We start from the raw sequence: 20,719 nt of genomic DNA, 5'->3' as shown, positions 1-20,719 counted from the left end.
ATTATTGCATTGAAAACCGAAACTGACATTCATTTTGAAACAAATTTTTTTGGCTAAAGCGACACTCGTTTTGAAACGAATGAAGTATATATTATATGTTATTCTTTATTCTTTACTTCGTATATATAGTAGATTATAATTAAGAGAAATGATATTTTGACAACCACTTTTTGACAACTTTTGGACAACTTTCTCTCTCATACTCACATGATGTTGTTATCCTCTCTCTTCCTTTTTCTCTCTCCATTGTTTTTGACCAATAAGAAGTGAGAAAAACAAGGTTGTCAATAAAGTTGTCATCAAATGGATGTCAAAATATCATTACTCTATAATTAATTAAGTTTAGAATGGCAGAATATGTTCATCAACTGACATGTCAGAGTATAAACAGTGCGTGGCATATCTAGAGGTTTCTATGATTATCGTGTGAATCAAGTACAGTGACAAGTGTCCAGTGGCTTCGACACTCTGCTACGTGTCTCCCGAACTTTCCTTCTCTACTGTACTAACTTACATCACTTTCAAGTGCTTATAATCCATCAAACTGAACTATAGAACCTCACTACTAGATCAAGCAACAAACATAAACTAAACTAAACTACTTCTACTTTCAGATTTTGCACAAGTAACTAACTTCAACAACTATAGAGGCATATTTTCTCCAATTTTTGACTCTATTTCATTTGTAATCATGTTGAAGCCTACGGTACCATTTTAATCCTTTTTTTAAATATCTATATTTTCTTCTTCCTATTTTTGGCTATTTTAATTCTTCTTAATGTGATTTAATTAACACAACACCTTAATTATATGGTGCAGATGGGTAATTGGATGGTACTGATTAAAAACGGATTTGGAGGAGGAGGAAAATCAGCATATACAACCTCAACAGTACCAAAGATGAAAGCATATGCTCCACCAGCATCTGATTATGGACACATTCATCACGGACAACAACATGGGAAAGCATCTTCCAAGTCAACAAAACAAGACTTCGTACCAGTTTACGCTGCTGTTGGAATGATAGCTTTGTCAACAATGTTGGGTATCCACACAGCGCAGCGTGGCAGAACCTAAGGAATAACCCAACCGTACGTGTGAAGAAACAAAGGAGAGAGACTGTTCCGGAAGTTGTGGAACCCGATCATGTTATGGAAGAATCTGATAGATTCTTTAAGAGCTCATTCTTTAGGAAAATTGCACATGTTCAGGAACGTAGTTATCCTGATCATAACCAAGTTTCTAGTCCGATTCACAGAGATGCTTTTGCTTATCAACCTCGTGCTGAGACTCTTAGGGGCTGTTTGTTTCAAGTGATTGTGGAAGGATTGATAGTAGGTAGGAAAGAAAGTTTATAGAAAAGTTTCTTTCCATCCTTTGGTTTGCTTGTCAGAGAGAGGAAAGAAATTACTGTTTGTGGGCCCCATTGCTTAAAACCTTTCCACCCCAAATTGCGCAGAAAGCTGTAAGAGAACATTCAATTTAATAAAAAGACCAAATAGCCCTTGTTTATATCACGTTTATGTACTCAATTTTCTTCAATGAAATTGTGAAATAGTGGGACCTTCATATGCGACCACCTTTCCATTTTTTATTTAATATTTTATACTACCACTTTCTTTATTTACAAGGACACAATTCTTTTGTTCATTTATATTATATATTTATATAATTGTAATAAAATGTTATATTTTAAATGTGGGGTACTTGTGTCAATTTTTGTGTGCATATTATATATATGTATGCATTCATTCTGAAAATAAAAATATACATGCATATTCATTTTAATATAAGGACATTTATGTCATTTTATAAAATTATAACTTTCTTTCCTTTCACTTTCTTTTCACTTTCATTCATACCAAACAACTAAAACAATCAACTCACTTTCCATTCACTTTCCTCATACTTTCTTTCCTTTAACAATCTTTCCTCTTACAATCTTTCCTCTCACTTTCTTTGGTGATCCAAACACACCCTTAAGTCTGTTGGTGTTGATCCATCTCATGTGTGACTGTCACTCTAATTAATTACTCAAGTTTCTGGTTTTGTAAAATTATTTCCTTTTAATGTTGTTATTGTAGATAAATAAATCAATCAATGCATACTTTTGGCTTGGTATTTAAGTTAGTTTATGACTCTTCACAAAAATATGGGTTCGAACCCTCTCTATCAATTGAGATATGCTCATGAAATACATTGTTAATCACATGAAAATTTGTGGTGGTTGATTCAGCTAAGTATAGAACTAAGAGCTGTGTGCTATTCATTTAGGGGAGGATCCATGACTTAGTTTTCGGTGTGATTAAAATAATGATGTCAAAAAAACTTGATATGAAGGAAAATTTTCATAGTGTGATGAATAGAGCAAAACACTCAAGCTAAGGATGTCAAACACATAGTAAGATGTGTCCGCCATGATCTAATCACCGTGCTTTAATGTTAAAGGATGTTAAAATTGAATCCTTTGATATTTGATATGAATCACCACCATGACATCAATTTAATAGTCTAAAACATTATTCATGACTAGTTCTCGATGAAGAAATATATGACATATAAAGATTTTTAAATATACCACACAACCATCTAAAGGGCATGCAACATTCACATTGCAACCATCTAAATGACTGAGCAAGTTTCACAATGCTATTAGACATACACAAATAATAGCCAGCAAAACTGACATTAAACATCAAATAATGAAAAGTCCCCGAATAAATGCTGGGAAGAGTATATTTTGCACGAGCCTCAATAGAAAAAAGAAACATTCAACTGAGGATCCGACATCAAATCTTATAAACCGCATTAGGCTTACAACTTAGAATTTTGCTCTCCACCCAGCACATTTTGCTTGCACCCTGCAGCGATGCCAAAATTTCCCTTGCACATGTTAAGTCACGTAGCGTGACTTAATTAACGCACGTTGTAACCTATGCGTGAGTTAAGTCACACACCAAATGAGCTATGCGCAAGTTAACTTGAGCAACTTGTGTAAAAACTGATTTTTACTTTTTTTATACTTTTGTTGGTTTTTACTTTTTGATACCCTCTTCGGTATATGCCAATAGCTCATGGGGAAAATAGTGATCAGTTATGTTGGGGAAAACGACATCAAGATGCCCTTTTCCCCATCGGACCGACCACTATTTCCCCCATAAGCCACTGGCATATACCTAAAGCGGTATAAACACACTAGAAGGTGGGAGGAGAAAATGTGAGGAAAAGAGGAAGTATGTGAGGGTTTTTATAGGTGGTATAGGTATATAGCACTTAATGAGGTCCAAAAACGTGGTCAACTATTAAGGAAAACATGCAAAAACCATTGAAGACCATTGACTACCGTCCAAGAAACGTTTGTGCTTCAGTTTTTAGTACCGGCCACCTTGCGCAAGTTAACTCACGCATAGCTTATAAGGTGCGTGACTTAACTCACGCACAGCTTATAAGGTGCGTTAGTTAAGTCACGCTGACTTAACTAACGCAATAAATTTTTTATAATAAAGTAAATAAAATTTTAGAATAAAGTCAATAAAATAATTTGAATTAAAATTTGCGATAGCGTGAATTTGAATAAAAAATGTGATAGCGTGAATTCGAATAAAAAGTACGATAGCGTGAATTCGAATAAATATTGCGATAGCGTGAATTATCATCATTACATTCGGAAATAAAGACATGTACGTCAACTATCATTACATTACATTCGGAAATGTACCTTCCAACTACAACAATTATCTTACCTCTGAATGGGGTCAATTCAAACTAGCTAAAAAGCAGGACTCCGACATTCGTCCAGAAGTGTTATTGTTCCATTCCAAATGTTAAATTCTTGTTGGTCTTGGTTTTAAATGATAGTATCTAAGTGCCAACGGAATGAAGTCCAGACCTTGACACTTCGATACCAAGAAGAAGAAGAAGAAGAAGAAGAAGAAGAAGAAGAAGAAGAAGAAGAAGAAGAAGAAGAAGAAGAAGAAGAAGAAGAAGAAGAAGAAGAAGAAGGGGAGAGAGTGGGAGGAGAAAATGTGAGGAAAAGAGGAAGTATGTGAGGGTTTTTATAGGTGGTATAGGTATATAGCACTTAATGAGGTCCAAAAACGTGGTCAACTATTAAGGAAAACGTGCAAAAACCATTGAAGACCATTGACTACCGTCCAAGAAACGTTTGTGCTTCAGTTTTTAGTACCGGCCACCTTGCGCAAGTTAACTCACGCATAGCTTATAAGGTGCGTGACTTAACTCACGCACAGCTTATAAGGTGCGTTAGTTAAGTCACGCTGACTTAACTAACGCAATAAATTTTTTATAATAAAGTAAATAAAATTTTAGAATAAAGTCAATAAAATAATTTGAATTAAAATTTGCGATAGCGTGAATTTGAATAAAAAATGTGATAGCGTGAATTCGATTAAAAAGTACGATAGCGTGAATTCGAATAAATATTGCGATAGCGTGAATTATCATCATTACATTCGGAAATAAAGACATGTACGTCAACTATCATTACATTACATTCGGAAATGTACCTTCCAACTACAACAATTATCTTACCTCTGAATGGGGTCAATTCAAACTAGCTAAAAAGCAGGACTCCGACATTCGTCCAGAAGTGTTATTGTTCCATTCCAAATGTTAAATTCTTGTTGGTCTTGGTTTTAAATGATAGTATCTAAGTGCCAACGGAATGAAGTCCAGACCTTGACACTTCGATACCATCATTTAAACGAAGCCAACAAGAAATTAACATTTAGAATGGAACAAAAACACTCTCGGGCGAATGCCGGTGTCTTGCCATTTAACTAGTTTGAATTACCCCATCCAGAGGAAGACAATTGTTGTAGTTGGAATGTGCATTCCAACTACAACAATTGTCTTACCTCTGAAATGGGGTAAATTCAAACTTGCCAAACAACAGGACTCAAGCATTTCGCTCAACATTCATGCTTTCCTTTGAAAAGAATAAATTTTTGTTAGGCTTGATTTAGATTAAGGTATTCAAGTGCCACCGAAATGAGGTCCATTCCTTGACACCTAATACCTTCATCTAAACCAGCCTAACAAGAATTTAATCTTTTCAAAGGAAAAACATGAATGCCGAGCGAAATGCTTGAGTCATCGCCGTTTGGCAAGTTTGAATTACCCCATTTCAGAGGTAAGACAAATGTTGTAGTTGGAATGCACCTTATTATCCTAACTAATGACGATCTTCGGGCGGAATCAAGATGTTGATGATATCTTCAGTTGATCTCAGTAACGTCACCCGCATATCGATCCACTGGAACATGCTGTGCTCCCAAAACATGCTCGTCACATTTTCGTCGTTCTTTAACTCCACCCAAGTGAATGATACCCTCCCCTCGTCGAGCGTTGGACGTTTATACCGGACGTATTCCACCCTCCTTGTGTCTCTGGGGTTGACTCCTTGGTTGAATTCATCCAGTTGATCCTTGAGACCTCTTAACGTTACATCAAGACACCGAACCTTCAACCTCTGAGGTTCTCCGCCGTTGAATTCTGCATGAACGTCAATCCACCCGACCATTGCTTCAAATCTACACAATAAGAAATTAAACACAATCAATGAAAAAACTCATTCAAACATTTCATCAAACACTTGGAGTGTAAATTATACATAAACCCTAAAAATTATACATTAAACATAAACATGCAAACATCTAAATAATTAAGCAATATTGCTCATTTGCATGTAACATTGTATCATATCTTGCAAAAAAAATCAAAATTTAAACAAACCCTAATTCTAAAAAAGTTCTCTAAAAAAATCTCAAAACTACAACATAAACATGCAAACATCTAAACATTTAAGCAACACAACTCATTTACATGTAAACATTGTATGATTTCTTGCCAAAAACACCAAAATTTAAACAAACTCTAAATCTAAAAAATTTCTAATCTAAGAGAAAAAATCTAACATGTAAAAATAAAAGGTTAATGGTGTTTGATCATGAAAACTTACTTGTTATTGGAGTGTTGTTTGATTTGAATTTGAAGGAATTTTGGATTTGGGTGATTTGAGAGAGATTTTAAAGATTTTTTTTTATTTTAGATGAGAAATGAGGAAATGAGGTGGTCTGGATGCTTAAGACAGCACGCCACGACAGTTAACTAATGTTGCGTTAGTTAACTCACGTGGCGTTAGTTAAGTGGCGTATGTTTAACACTTGCGCATGTTAACTTGCGCAAGGGCATATTTGGCATGGCTGCAGGGCGCGAGCAATTTGTGCTGGGTGGAGAGCAAAATTCTACAACTTATTAAAAAGGCAAGAAAAAATCTATTGAAGTAAATAAGTCAGGTTTAGATAAAAAAAAGCCCACAAAGTCTGATATTACGTTTATGCATATTATTAAAACTTAGTTTTTATTTATATTAAACATAAAAATAAAAAAATCAACTCAAATAATGTACTTTTTAAATAGGCTTTAAGTCCTTATAATGAAACAGACATTTAAGGCCTTATAGTGATAGACAAGTATTATAGTGAAATAGACTTTAAGACCGATTTAACATATTTAGAAGTAGATAAAATAAACTATTTAATGATTTTAATATGAAATAGGTCTGTAAATAGGCTTTCAAACCAGACTTTTAAATAGGTTAGACAAGGTCAACAAAATAGGTCTACGAAAAGCCATAAGTCAGACTCGGGCTTGCAAAGATTTTCTTAAGCCAGACTCAGGCCTATCAAAGCCAAGTCTGGCCTGGCCTATTCCCATCCTTAAGCCCCATTACTAGAAAAATCGTCACCTAAACTATTTTTTAAAGTAAGATACACTAACAACAAAGAGTATTTCAAAAAAATTCTCACACGAAATGAATACATCAAATTCGATGTTAACTTTCATTAATTGATATACGTGAAAAAGTATTATAGGTTGTTTCGTTCTATGTCCAATTACTCGACATCACGTTTCTATGCTGATTTCACTAAAAAAAGTAATATGTTTTTGATTCTGTGCAAAGTTACTCAATCTCGTGTTTCAATGTCAATATTGCCGCAACTTTACAAGCTACAAATTTAAGCTTGACTCTCGATGCATGTCTGCTTTCGAGTATCCTCCAAAACAAACACTTACTAAGAGGTGCTTATAATTGGAAACTGATGGGACAAACCGCAAGTGCACAGTTTACCGAAGTAGTAATAAAAGATATCGTTCCGACAGGGAGTTATGAATTCAATTAACTTTCAATAAGGATTAGAGAAGAGTTTAAAAGGTAGAAACTTTTATTTTTGTTTAATTAAAAGAAAATAACAATAATAAAATAAAAGAGTTTTGGGATTAGAATCCTTGAAGAACGAAACTTTATGTGCCTCAAAGTTCACTAGACTATTCTCAGGTTTCGCAACCCTTGTCTAATTTTACTTGTTCCAATATTAAAACTTCATCTTTCGATCCTTCGCCTAATATTTGTGATGATGACTTAACGATTACTAATCCCTCCACGTTCGCTTCCTAGCTTAGTAATTACTAATTCATTATAAAAACGGTAAAACTAGATTAGAAAGTAGATTTCTATAAAACTAGGGTTTATGGTTTGGTTTGATTAGGATTACGTCATTAGACTTATCCAACAATCCCAAGACAAGAAGAGTCTACTCACTAACGTTCATTGTAGACATAGAAGAGAAGAAGAAGAAGAAAAACATAAAAGTAAATAACAATAAAGTAAAGGTGAACTTTTATTCCAAGAACAAAAGATGAATCTTAATGATAGATGGCTACTCTATTTATAGTCTTATTGTCGACTTAAAACCTAAGCAACTATTTAGTAGAATGTTCCACAAGAAACCACGGGCTTTTCGGTCAAAACAGGTAGCTTGCATAAGAAGCAAAAGCAGCAAAAGTGGCATTGGAGGGTGGCACGGCCGTGCCAATTGTTGGCACTGCCCGTGCCAACCTTCTGACTTTGGGGAATTATATTTTTGTCTTCAATCTTCGTATTTTTCACCCGAATCAGCTCCTAATCCTCTTTCTTTTGCTCTAAGGCTCAATCTTTAGAATATTTGTTCCTGAAATATAATAACTTGCAATTGTAGTAAAAAAGTTCTAAAAAGGAAATAAACTTAAATAAAATAAACTCAAATATAATTAAAAGGGACTTAAATATTATATTAAAACTAACTAATTATTGACTCATCAGAAACCAACGAGTAAGTAAAGTTACCCAAATTTCTTTTATTTAAGAATGTAAATTGAATGTCAAACACCATCTTAAAATTCACAAACACTAAAAAATATTGAGGAGTGATATTTTGACAACTAAAATCAAACAACTTTAATGACAACCTTTTTTTCTCTCTTCTTATTGGACAATAACAATAGAGAGAGAAAAAGGAAGAGAGAGAATAAAAGTATAATGTGAGTATGAGAGAGAAAGTTGTCACAAAAGTTGTTTAAAAGTGGTTGTTCAAATATCATTTCTCAAAAATATTAAAGTACAAACCTAACTAATCATTGAAAACACCTATCTTTTTTGTTGTAGTCAAACTTGGCTTGACATATTCTCATCCTTGAGCCCCATTGATTGAAAAATCGTCACCTAAATTATTTCTTAAAGTAAGATACACTAACAACAAAGAGTATCTCAAAAAAACCATCACGTCAAATTCTATGTCAACTTTCATTAATTCATACATATGTGAAAAACTATTATACACCCTCCGGTCACTAATATAAGCAAAAATCTATATTTTAGATTCATTCATTTAATGATGCACATGGTCTTTATTATAGACCACATACATCATTAAATGAATGAACCTAAAATGTAGATTTTTGCTTATATTAGTGACCGGAGGGTGTAGGTTGTTTTGTTTTATGTCTGGTTACTCGACATCACGTTTCAATGTCGATTTCACTACAACTTTAAGAATTAATATATGTGAAAAAAGCAATAGGTTGTTTGGTTTCGTATAAAGTTACTCGATCTTGTATTTCAATGTTAATATCCCTGCAACTTTAAGAAACTGCAAATTCAAGCTTGACTCTGAAAACATGTGTGCTTTCGAGCCACCGCCAAATAGACACTTAAGAAGAAGAGCTTATAATTAGAAACCAACGAGTAAATAAAGTTACCCAAATTTCTTTTACTACCCCGGTCCTATTTATAAGAGAAAATTAGATCAATAAAAAATTGATGTATCTAGTTCAAAATTCAATCCAAGTACATTAACTTTTATTGACCAAACTTTCCCTTATAAATAGGACCGGAGGGAATATTTGAGAACGTAAATTGAACGTCAAACACCATCTTAAAATTCACATACACTAAAAAAATTGAAGTACAAACCCAAATATTCATTGAAAACGCCTGACTTAACAATCTTTATTAGTTGAGTTAGGTGTGGTGGGTGTATCCAAAATAAACCCCCTTTTTTTTTTTTTTTTTATTTTTTTTTTTTTTTATGTTTGCAATGCAAGTAAAAGCACATAAAATTAGTTTAAAGAAAATGAAAAGTTGAAAAAGGACAACGTGGCAAAATATAATTGGGAAGAGTCACGTGGAGCATAACACCATTGGTTGAAATAGCTCGCAGAAAGTGTGACCTTGAGATCTAAATAAAAACCGCAACTGCTCGAGTCTCGTGTTCGAATGAAACAAACACCAGTGACATTTAAATAAACATCCTAGAAACTTCTCTATCATTTCATCGTTAGGGTTTCATCGACAGGGGAATATGGGAGAACGAAAGCGAATTCATCTTGGAATTTTTGCAGTGCTCTTCTTCATAATTTGTTCTTCATCGTTGCACCTTCTTCATGCTTCCGATGATGCCGATGACGCGGTAATTCATCTTCTCTTTTTTTTTTTTGGTGTTTGTTTGATGATTGAATTTGGATCTATGTTGTTTTTATGAGGCTTAAATTGAGGAATTGTTTTATGTTGTGATTTCTTTCAGATCTTCTACGAATCATTTGATGAGGATTTTGATGATCGTTGGATTGTTTCCGATAAGAATGAATATAACGGTAATTAATGCTTTTAACTCAACTCACTTTCTTCTTTTGGAATTTGTTTCATTAATTGTGAATTAATGGAACATGCGGTTGATTTTTGTTTTTTAATTTCAGCGTTCGTTTTCTTCTGTTTCATTGATTTTGTTAATTTTTTTGGAGTGAATTTCTTACTCACTAGCATATAACTCCAATTTCAAATCTATTTCAAAAAAAAATTCTTGTAGGTTGAAGGAATTGCATGAAAATGTTGAGTGAAAAAAGAAAGAAAAAAAAAAATCAAACAAACAAGGGTATTTGTTGGACACATGATTGGATGAATAATGATATTTGTAAATTTACTAATGATTCTAGAATAGTAAACAACTCTTGAAAAGTAGTATAGTGGTATTAATAGTGTTTATTTTTATTTACAAAAAGATTAGCTTCCTTGATGTCAATATTTATTATTCCCGACTCCTTTCGTGTTTAACAAATTAGAGTTAGATCCCTTACATCCTTATAAGTAGAGAGGAATGTTCAGACTTTAGGTGAGGTGAATGTAAACTATGCCCTAAAAGTAATTGGTGAAATGCTAATGTGTTTCCTTAGGGAGTTGGTTAAGGAATTAAAAATTGTAAAGTGCCTATTTATAAAAAAAAAAAAACATACAGGTTCATAAGTTACCAATTTTTTTGTCAAAAATAGTTTTCTGATTCTTGATTCTTTAACAAGTGTCCACATGTTGCTTTTTACCATTTGCTTGTGTAAGGGTTTTGCTTGCAAGTTTCTTAACACGTCCCTTTATCAATGGCTTATACTAAGAGAAGCAAATTTTGAACATTGTGTTCTTAATGTATAAACACTTTATTATTTATTTAATATTTCAACTTTAATTTTTCAAGTGGTACGGCCTTGTTAGCATATCTTAAACAAGGCAAATGCTAACAACTGCTTTCATGGCACTGGTTAATAATTGAAAAATTGAAAGTACTAAATGAAAAATGAATATTTATTCGCTATCAATGTAATGTTACACTTTTCAATAATATTTTTTTATATCTTTCTCAATAAGTGTTCTTGAAGATACTCGTTAGCAAGATCCCTCTGAAATAGTTATAGAATATAATATTGGAAAGTGGAACGTTTTAATTTAACAGTATATGTATTTGTGGCAGTGATTGACTGAATTTTTGTGATGATTATGAAAATAAGAGTCGGCTGTATACAAGCAAATTGTAGATTTCCAATCATATTTTCTAAGAAAGGATAAATTGTGTAGATTCACAAATTTCTGGTACTTTTGTGGAATGGAACTTCAGAATGTGTTTCACTTTACTGTTTCCTTAGATTTGCATGGATACCTTGTCCTTAAAATTTAGCTTTGCATGGCCTTCTCTAGGTTCATGTTTTTGCTCGTTAGTTCCCTTGGTAGTGGGTGCATATTGGATGCAATTCGACTGAAAAGATCCACATCTCCCTTCAGTTATAGTGACTTGATAGATAATCTGTTCTTGCAAAACTTTGTATAATATTTGATTTGTTCTGTGCATTCTAGGCATCTGGAAGCATTCAAAGAGTGAGGGGCATGAAGATTATGGGCTTCTTGTCAGTGAGAAAGCAAGAAAGTATGCTATAGTTAAAGAGCTTGATGAGCCTGTGATTCTTAAGGATGAATCAGTTGTTCTTCAGTTTGAGACTCGCCTTCAGAATGGCCTCGAATGTGGTGGTGCATATCTAAAATATCTTCGACCACAGGAGGCTGGTTGGAAACCCAAGGAATTTGACAATGATTCTCCCTATTCTATCATGTTTGGTCCTGACAAGTGTGGGGCCACAAACAAGGTGCACTTCATTTTCAAGCATAAAAATCCGAAGAGTGGGGAGTATGTTGAACACCATCTCAAGTTTCCCCCATCTGTTCCCTCTGACAAGCTATCTCACGTGTACACTGCTATTTTGAAACCCGACAATGAGTTGCAAATTTTGATTGACGGGGAACAGAAGAAAAAGGCAAATTTCTTATCTTCTGAGGATTTTGAGCCTTCCCTTATCCCTCCCAAGACAATCCCAGATCCTGAAGATAAGAAACCTGAGGACTGGGACGAGAGAGAGAAAATTCCCGACCCAAGTGCAGTAAAGCCTGATGACTGGGATGAGGATGCACCCTTGGAAATTCTTGATGAAGAAGCTGTGAAACCTGAAGGATGGTTAGATGATGAGCCTGAGGAGATAGATGACCCAGAGGCTACAAAACCAGAAGATTGGGACGATGAAGAGGATGGTGAATGGGAAGCCCCCAAGATTACTAACCCAAATTGTGAAGCAGCCCCTGGTTGTGGTGAGTGGAAAAGGCCAATGAAGAAGAATCCAGCATACAAGGGAAAATGGCATGCCCCCCTAATTGAAAATCCAGCTTATAAGGGTATATGGAAGCCTCGGGATATTCCAAACCCTGATTACTTTGAGCTTAAAAAACCCGATTTTGAGCCTATTGCAGCTATCGGTATTGAGATTTGGACAATGCAGGATGGCATATTGTTTGACAATATTTTGATTGCTAAAGATGATAAGATTGCCGCGTCATACCGGGAGACTACATGGAAGCCCAAGTTTACTATTGAGAAAGAGAAACAGAAGGAAGAAGAAAAGGACACTGAATCAAGTGGTCTTGCAAGCATACATGTAATGTCATCTGGCTATTCTCTCTCTCTCTCTCTCTCTCTCTCTCTCTCTCTCTCTCTCTCTCTCTCTCTCTCTCTCTCCTACTGTTTTTTGTCTGGTCTTTGTTTTCTAGCATTTTCTCCTCTTTCTTATGCATGATTTTACTTTTTGCCCTTGCAGAAGAAGGTATTTGCTCTGTTATACAAGATTGCAGACATTCCCTTCCTGAGTGCCTACAAGCTTAAAATACATGTAAGTAAAAAAAAAAGCAAATCTTCCTGCTGTGGCATTTGATTCACTTGTAGATGTAATGTTTCACTTTGTGGCATATGACTTGAATTCTGTGTTGATTTGCAGGATCTCATTGAAAAGGGTGAAACGCAGCCGAATCTCACAGTTGGAATTCTTGTAGCCGTTGTGGTTATTGTCTTGACAGTTTTCCTTCGTATCGTATTTGGTGGGAAGAAAAAGCCAGTAAGTAGAAACTCCCTGTAGCCAAAACAACTCTGTTATCATTTCCTATATGTTAATCACCGGATCATGTCTCTTGTGCAGGCAAGAGTGGAGAAAACAAACACACCCGCCGCAGAAACTTCCACTAACCAAGACAGTGGAGAGAATGAAGAAAACAAAGAGGAGGAAACATCGAAGGCTCCACGTCGGAGGGTAAAGCGAGATAATTGAAATGATTTAAACTAGACAGGGGCGGCCTATCAAGATCACTATCACACAAATTTTGAGCTTAGTTGGAGATTAGGTCAATTCCATTTCTACATAGAACTTTCTTTGCGATTTTCTCATTCACTTTTTGACAGATGATATGCATAAGGAGTGTAGATCAGATATTCTGCGTAGTGCCGGTCATTTTGGAGACTTGAGTATTTTTAGCTTATTCAGGTTGTACAATGATTTTTCTTTATCTTTCTAGTTATGTAGCTCAGAAATCAATTTGCAAAACAACATTCCTACTGTTCACTATATTCCTGATTTTAAGCATGTGCTTGATCCAATGTTATGACTATGTGGCCATAATGGTTGAAACCTGTGTTGTTTCTTATGCGTACGAGTGTTTGGATCATCGACCCATAAGTTTTCTGGAACTTTTCTCTTCATGGATTTGCTTCTAACCATTAGTTATCATGTTTTCAATAGCCTTCGTTTTATTAATAACTTTTGTGTAGAGATTTGCAAACAAGTTTTTTAAGAACTGCTTTATAATTAAATTATTTTTTCTTAATTAATCATTAGTATAATCTAATTGTTACCAACTTGTTTGTTGACGTGCATTTTCTTGACAACTCTTCTACTTCAAGGAAGCAAGGCCAACCAATATTTTAAGAAAGCTCTTTAAGAGAAAGAAAAGAAACATCAATGTCCTCCTCGAACTAACACTCTGAATTGGTTTTTGAACTAATAAAACCCATTAAAAGGTTTTTTTTTTTTTTGTCAAATTAAATGGTTTTTAACTATACGCCATTCAAAATTGAGTTCCTCGATTATTTGACATATTTAATAAACCATAAACTATGCAAATACATTAATATAGTTCCTAAAGTAGCATTATAAAAAATAATATTTAGTCCTGAACACTAAAAAATGTATTGTTAAATACTTTAATTAATTCAATATTTCAATCACTATTCTCTTCTTTAATTTCTTCATTTAAATTACAAAACAAATCAAGTATATGAATGTTCCTTGAATTGGCATGAATCTCATTTACTTGGCAAAGGGGTAAGCAATAAACAGCTGTCTAAAACATCAGGAATGTTCAAAAAGTTGATTAATACTGCAGGTTGAAAATGATGACGTTAGAGAAAAGATGAGATTATGGATTGAAAGACTTGGTTGGGGTATTTAACAAAAAACTTTTCAAAGTTGAGGGACTATATATATATATATATATATAGGGTTTTGCTAGAAGACACCTTTTGTGAAGGTGTCTTTTAGCAAGTTACTCTATGAGCATTTGCAAAAAGACACCAACTTACTTTTATGAAGGTGTCTTTTAGCAAAGTTATAACTAAAAAGTGAAAATCACACCTTGAGGTGTGACTTGCTAAAAGACACCACCAAAGGGTGGCTTGTAGCAAGACCCATATATATATATATATATATATATATATATATATATATATATATATAATTAGAGGAACAAAATTTGGTATCATCGCCTTTCCCGTTTTGAGACATCCAGGTAACACTCTTCCACCACTCTAATTATATGACAATTAGAGGCTAAACTTTTGTTATGACTTAGCTAGTTACTTAGTAATATTAAGTATAACAAATATTGTCATGATCATATTAACTTTTATTTCAAAAATAAAAGAATTTTGGGACGGATCTGGTGATTCTTGCTTCAGACAAAAAATCTCGTTTTCCCGGGGAGGGAGTTTTTAGAGATCCTTGATTTGTCTGTCGTTGCTTGAATTTTTTGTCAGATTACTACGTTCGATGTCTCGCTGAGAGCTTTGCTCTTCTATCCCTGCGGGTTGATAGGTTTAGAGACTTTTATAAAGTTTTTAATTTTTAAACTACTTGATAATATGATCATGAGAAAATAGTTTATACTTTGTTTTACTTTGTTATTTGGCTATGTCATAACACTGTTCGCCCTTCTTTTCTTCATGGAAGAACCCGATCAGAATGATCTTACCACCAATCAAGAATTGGTCGAATTCCCAAATAATTTGGAACAATTAAACAAATGGGTAATACCATCTGTCCCTAAAAAAGAAATTTATAATTTTGGGATATTTGACTTTAAGTCTAGAATGGCTGTTAAGACCATTGAACAAAATGTTAGAATCTCAAAAGATTCTCAAGATATATTTATGTTATGTAAAAAGGATTTAGAATCCTTTAAAGAGTATAAATATATACATGTTGGGCTAATACAAATTGCTATTAGACCTTTAACTCTGCTTGGCCTAAATACCAGCATTATGGCCTATGTTAGAGATGGCAGATGTAATGATTTTAAAGAATCTTTAGCTGCTGTTATTGAGACCAGTTTATGTCATGGTCCAGTCTATTTTGATATAGCACCCAATTTAAGTTTATCTTTGTCTGATAAACATCATTTTGAAGCTTTACAAATGAATATTCATACTAATGGTTATAATTTTAAAGCTGGAAGTCAAATCATGGCTGTTTGTTATAGGATATATTTTAAGGTGTTAAATACCCTTAATCCTAAGGCTAGACAAATAAGTCATCCTGGAACTACTACGTTGGTTAATACTAATTTGTTGACTTCTAAGGTTGCTACCAACAGACTAATTAGGTGGGACGAATTAGAGTTCCCTGAAAACTGGAATCTTCCTCGTTTAGTTAATCCTGAACCTATCGTCAGAGATGTTGAACAAATTGTTCAAACTACTGATGGAGATGTAGAAATTAGATTCACTCCTCAGAGAATTTGTAAAATACCTAGAAGTATATCTTCTAGATATTCGTCTAACAATTTTTATTCCGCTCCTAGTAATATTTCTAGGAAATCTTTTTCCGAAGCTTCATCATCTAAAATGAAAGATGATTCTGAAACTGTTGATCACATAATTATGAGTGATAACAAAATTCCTTATGGAATTTATGAGACTAATGATAGTCAAAAGGAACGTAAAACTTCCCCTACTGCATCAGATTTTTAATGGATCTTACGCCTAATAGTTTGTGGAGAAAATTCATAAATGATGAATTCATGATGGAAAAATATTTCGATTTTAGAAATTGGTTTTTTAAAAAATTTCCTGATTGGGAACGTAAAAAAATCAAGGATGATTATTATGAACATCTTAGGATAACTCAAGAGTTCATTAGATTTGTTGAATGGTTTATAACCTACTTTCTTGATCAAAATGAAAAAGAAATTTTGACTCTAAAATCTAGGTCTTGGTATATTATTGGGCAAAATGAGCCTATTCAATCTCCTTTTCCTCCTGAAAGAAGTTTAAATTTGGGAACTGACGTTGAAGCTGTTGCGTATTCGCACACTAACATAGGACCTAAAGTAGGTAATACCTTAAATAGTCTTAATGAGTTAAACTCTATAATCAAAGCGCAAAATTTTTCTAATGCTTATTTGACTCGAATAGGAGATCAACTTTTGTCTTTAGATAAAGATATCGCGTTTTTAAAATTTTTGGTTGAAAAGAACCTTGATAATCAAAAGATTATTATTGACCATTTTGAGAAAAGGATATTCCTTCAACTTCTAAAGGATTTTATGATCAAATTAGTGAGACTCCTATAATTCAGCCTCCCACTAAAATTGAGAATTTCAAAATTGATGATAATTCGAATGAATTTATGAATACTTTGCAAGAAAAACTTAAGAAATTAAATCTTAATGTTATTTCTAAAGATGAAGATTCAGATAATGAATCTAAAAATTCTAATAAGGATTTTGAAAATGTTGATGAACTGGCTACCATGTTCGATGATTTTAGTCTTAATGATAAGGCTGACATTAATACCGTTTATACTAAACGTGGTGTTGATAAAATTTACTACGATAGACCTTCTCCTCAAGATTTGCTTTTTGAAGAAAATGATGATATTGTTCAAAACTCGTACTCGGGTAGGTCCATTTATGAATGGAACATTGACGGTCTAAATGATAGACAAATTGTCACGGTTATTCAGAAAATGCTTATGTATTCCACTATTTGTAAACAGCAAGGTAATTCTGATAGAAACATTGCTAGTTTTATTACCGTTGGATTTGTTGGCCAACTTAGAGGTTGGTGGGATTGGTATCTCACTGCGGCTCAAAGAGAAGAAATTCTTTCTCATAAAAAGACTATTAAAAATGAAGCCACAGGATCTATGACTAATACTAATGAAGAAGACGCCGTTTATACTTTAAGTCTTTCCATAATAAACAATTTTGTTGGTACTACAATACCTGTTGGAGAGCGTATTTGCACTCTTTTACAAAATTTACGATGTCCTTCTTTGACACATTTTAGATGGTACAAAGATACCTTTCTATCAAGACTTTTTATGATTGAAAATCCTAATGACAGTCACTGGAAAGCTAAATTTGTTGATGGCTTACCTCATCTTTTTGCCGAGAAAATTAGGCAATCTTTAAGAAATAGAAATGATGGGATAAATATTAATTACCCAGAATTAACTTATGGTCAAATTACGAATACTTGTATTCAAGAAGGCCTTTCTTTATGCAATGACATAAAGTTAAAGAATCAGCTTAAAAAGCAGAAATTAACTGAGAAACATCAGCTTGGCGAATTCTGTGAACAGTTTGCCTTCGACTTAGGAAAACTGGCAGTTGAAAGAAAGAATAAGAAGAAAAATAGTTCTTCTAATGATACTTCTCAAACTAAGAGAAAGAAACATCATAAGTCTTCTAATAGGAAGAAACATAGAGAAAATTTCTTTAAAAGCAAGAATAGGGAAAATTTCCCTAGTGCTAAAAACAAAAGGAAAGCTGATAAGTTTTCTAAAAATATTACTTGCCATAAGTGTGGCAAAACTGGTCATTATGCCACTCAATGCTGGACAAAAAAACAGCTTAATGACATAGAAGATGATAATCTTCGATTTCAACTTGAGAAAGTTTTATTTAAATATTCTGATAATGAATCAGAAGATAATAATGATGTTATAGATCAAATTGATGATTCTTCAAGTGATAACGAGTCTAATAAAAGTTATGACTCTGATTGTCTTTGTAATGAAGAAATAGACTATTGGAAACAAATAGTCGAAATGAATGGTTTAAATGTTCTAACGGCAGAACATGATGAAGCTTTAAAAGCTATTGATAGTATTTCAGACAATAATCTGAAAAGAAAAATGTTAGAATTTCTTATTAAAGATGGTTCTAATAAGGAAAAGGGCCCTCAAATTATTGAGACACCCTATAGAATTAGTGAAGTCTTATCTAGATTTCGCGAAACCAATATTAAGGAAACACCTGTTTCTACTGATGATTTAAGAAGAGAAATTAATCTCTTAAAAGGTGAAATATCTCAAATAAAAAGAGATAATAATATATTATCTCAGCGAGTTTCTAAATTAGAGACTTTAAAGATTGAGGAAATTATTCAGGACATTCCCAAAATTGAAAGTTCTAAACCCTCTACTTCCGAAGAAAAATCGGAAAATACTTTCTTAACTACTCTTCAAAGAGTTACCTCACAAAAATGGTTTGTGAAAATTACTTTAGTTATTAATAAAGAATATATTCTTAAAAATGAAATAGCCTTGGTTGATAGTGGTGCAGACTTAAACTGCATTCAGGAAGGAATTATTCCTACAAAATATTTTTCTAAAACTACTCAATCTCTAACCCAAGCCGGAGGAGATAAACTTCAAGTTAATTACAAACTTTCTAATACCTATATTTGCAACCAAAATATTTGTCTACCAACTAATTTTATTTTGGTAAAAAATCTAACTCATAGAGTTATTTTAGGAACTCCTTTTTTGCATAATATTATGCCCATAAAAAATATTGATCAAAAGGGAATTACTACTTTGATTGATAATCAAGAAATTACTTTTGAATTTATCACTAATCCTCATACTAGGATGCTTAATGAAGTTAAGGATATTCTTAACAAAAAAGAAAAACAAATATGTTTTCTTAAAGAAGAAATTAGTCTTCGTAATATTGATAGTCAACTTAAGAAAGTTGAGATACAAAGACAGATTAAGTCTTTAGAGCTTCAATTCAATAATGAAGTCTGTAACGATTTTCCTAATGCTTTTTGGGATAGAAAGAAACATATTGTTTCTGTACCCTATATTGATGACTTTAATGAAAGTCAAATTCCTACTAAGGCTAGACCTGCTCAAATGAATGAAGCGTATCATAATTTATGTAAAAAAGAGATTCAATCTCTTCTTGACAAAGGATTAATTAGAAAATCTAAATCTCCTTGGAGTTGTACTGCGTTTTATGTTGATAACGCAGCTGAAAAGGAACGTGGTGTTCCTAGACTTGTTATTAATTATAAACCTCTTAATAAGGTTTTAAAATGGATTAGGTATCCTATTCCTAACAAAAAAGATTTGCTTGATAGATTAGCAACTGCTACTATATTTTCAAAATTTGATATGAAATCTGGTTATTGGCAAATTCAAGTTAAAGAATCTGACAGATATAAAACTGCCTTCACAGTTCCTTTTGGCCAATTTGAATGGCTGGTGATGGCTTTTGGTTTAAAAAACGCGCCATCAGAATTTCAAAAAATTATGAATGATATCTTCGAGTCATACTCAGAGTTTGTTATTGTCTACATTGATGATGTTTTAGTCTTCTCTAAAACTATAGATCAACATGTTAAACATTTGAAAATTTTCAAAGAAGTTGTTAAGCATAGTGGGCTTGTTGTCTCTGCGCCCAAAATGAAATTATTCCAGACTAAAATTAGATTTCTGGGTCATACCATTGATAAGGGAACTATTATTCCTATTGATAGAAGTATTGAATTTGCTTCTAAATTTCCAGATATTATTCTGGATAAAACTCAATTACAAAGATTTTTAGGTAGTCTTAACTATGTGTCTGACTACTATGAGTATTTATCTAAAGATACAGCTATTTTGTACAATAGGTTAAAATCCAAACCTAAGCCCTGGACGGATGAACATACTCATGCTATTCGTAGGATTAAGAGTAAAGTCAAAAATTTGCCTTGCCTTTCTCTAGCCAATCCTAATTATTTCAAAATTGTTGAAACTGATGCTTCCAATTTGGGTTATGGGGGAATCCTTAAGCAAGTTAACCCTACTTCTAATAAAGAAGTATTAGTTAGATTTACTTCAGGAAAATGGAATCCTACCCAATCTAAGTATTCTACGGTTAAGAAAGAAATGCTTTCCATCATAAAATGTATCTCTAAATTTCAGAGTGATTTACTTAATCAAAAGTTTTTGCTTAGAATTGATTGTAGTTCGGCAAAACCTATTATTGAGAAAGATGTTAAAAATCTTGTAGCAAAGCAAATCTTTGCTAATTGGCAAGCTCAATTATCTGCCTTTGAATTTGATATTCAATATATTAAAGGAGAAAATAACTCTCTTGCTGACTTCTTAACTCGTGAATTTTTGCAGGGATATG

General features: G+C 33.2%; 2 protein-coding genes across 2 annotated transcripts; both read left to right on the top strand.

The window, feature by feature from the left end:
• The first annotated feature begins 561 nt into the window (after nucleotides 1-561).
• Nucleotides 562-2,056, top strand: LOC146934017 (NFU1 iron-sulfur cluster protein). The gene is given in 3 exon segments (XM_085705850.1): nucleotides 562-706; nucleotides 820-1,059; nucleotides 1,062-2,056. Coding segments are annotated over 3 exon segments (552 nt in total). The 5' UTR covers nucleotides 562-691; the 3' UTR covers nucleotides 1,359-2,056.
• A 7,554-nt stretch (nucleotides 2,057-9,610) lies between these two features.
• Nucleotides 9,611-13,662, top strand: LOC146934016 (Calreticulin family protein). Its single transcript, XM_085705849.1, has 6 exons — nucleotides 9,611-9,809; nucleotides 9,924-9,993; nucleotides 11,516-12,642; nucleotides 12,802-12,873; nucleotides 12,979-13,095; nucleotides 13,177-13,662. Exons 1-6 carry the CDS (start codon nucleotides 9,702-9,704, stop codon nucleotides 13,303-13,305), a joined length of 1,623 nt encoding a protein of 540 aa, XP_085561975.1. The 5' UTR covers nucleotides 9,611-9,701; the 3' UTR covers nucleotides 13,306-13,662.
• The last annotated feature ends 7,057 nt before the right edge of the window (nucleotides 13,663-20,719 follow it).

This window comes from Medicago sativa, chromosome 4, assembly GCF_051527215.1.
Source record: "Medicago sativa cultivar Bolivia chromosome 4, Bolivia_mono, whole genome shotgun sequence".
In the NCBI taxonomy this organism is placed as follows: Eukaryota; Viridiplantae; Streptophyta; class Magnoliopsida; order Fabales; family Fabaceae; genus Medicago; species Medicago sativa.
The sequence above is the reverse complement of the archived record's forward strand: the minus strand, read 5'-3'. Positions and strand labels throughout refer to the sequence as shown.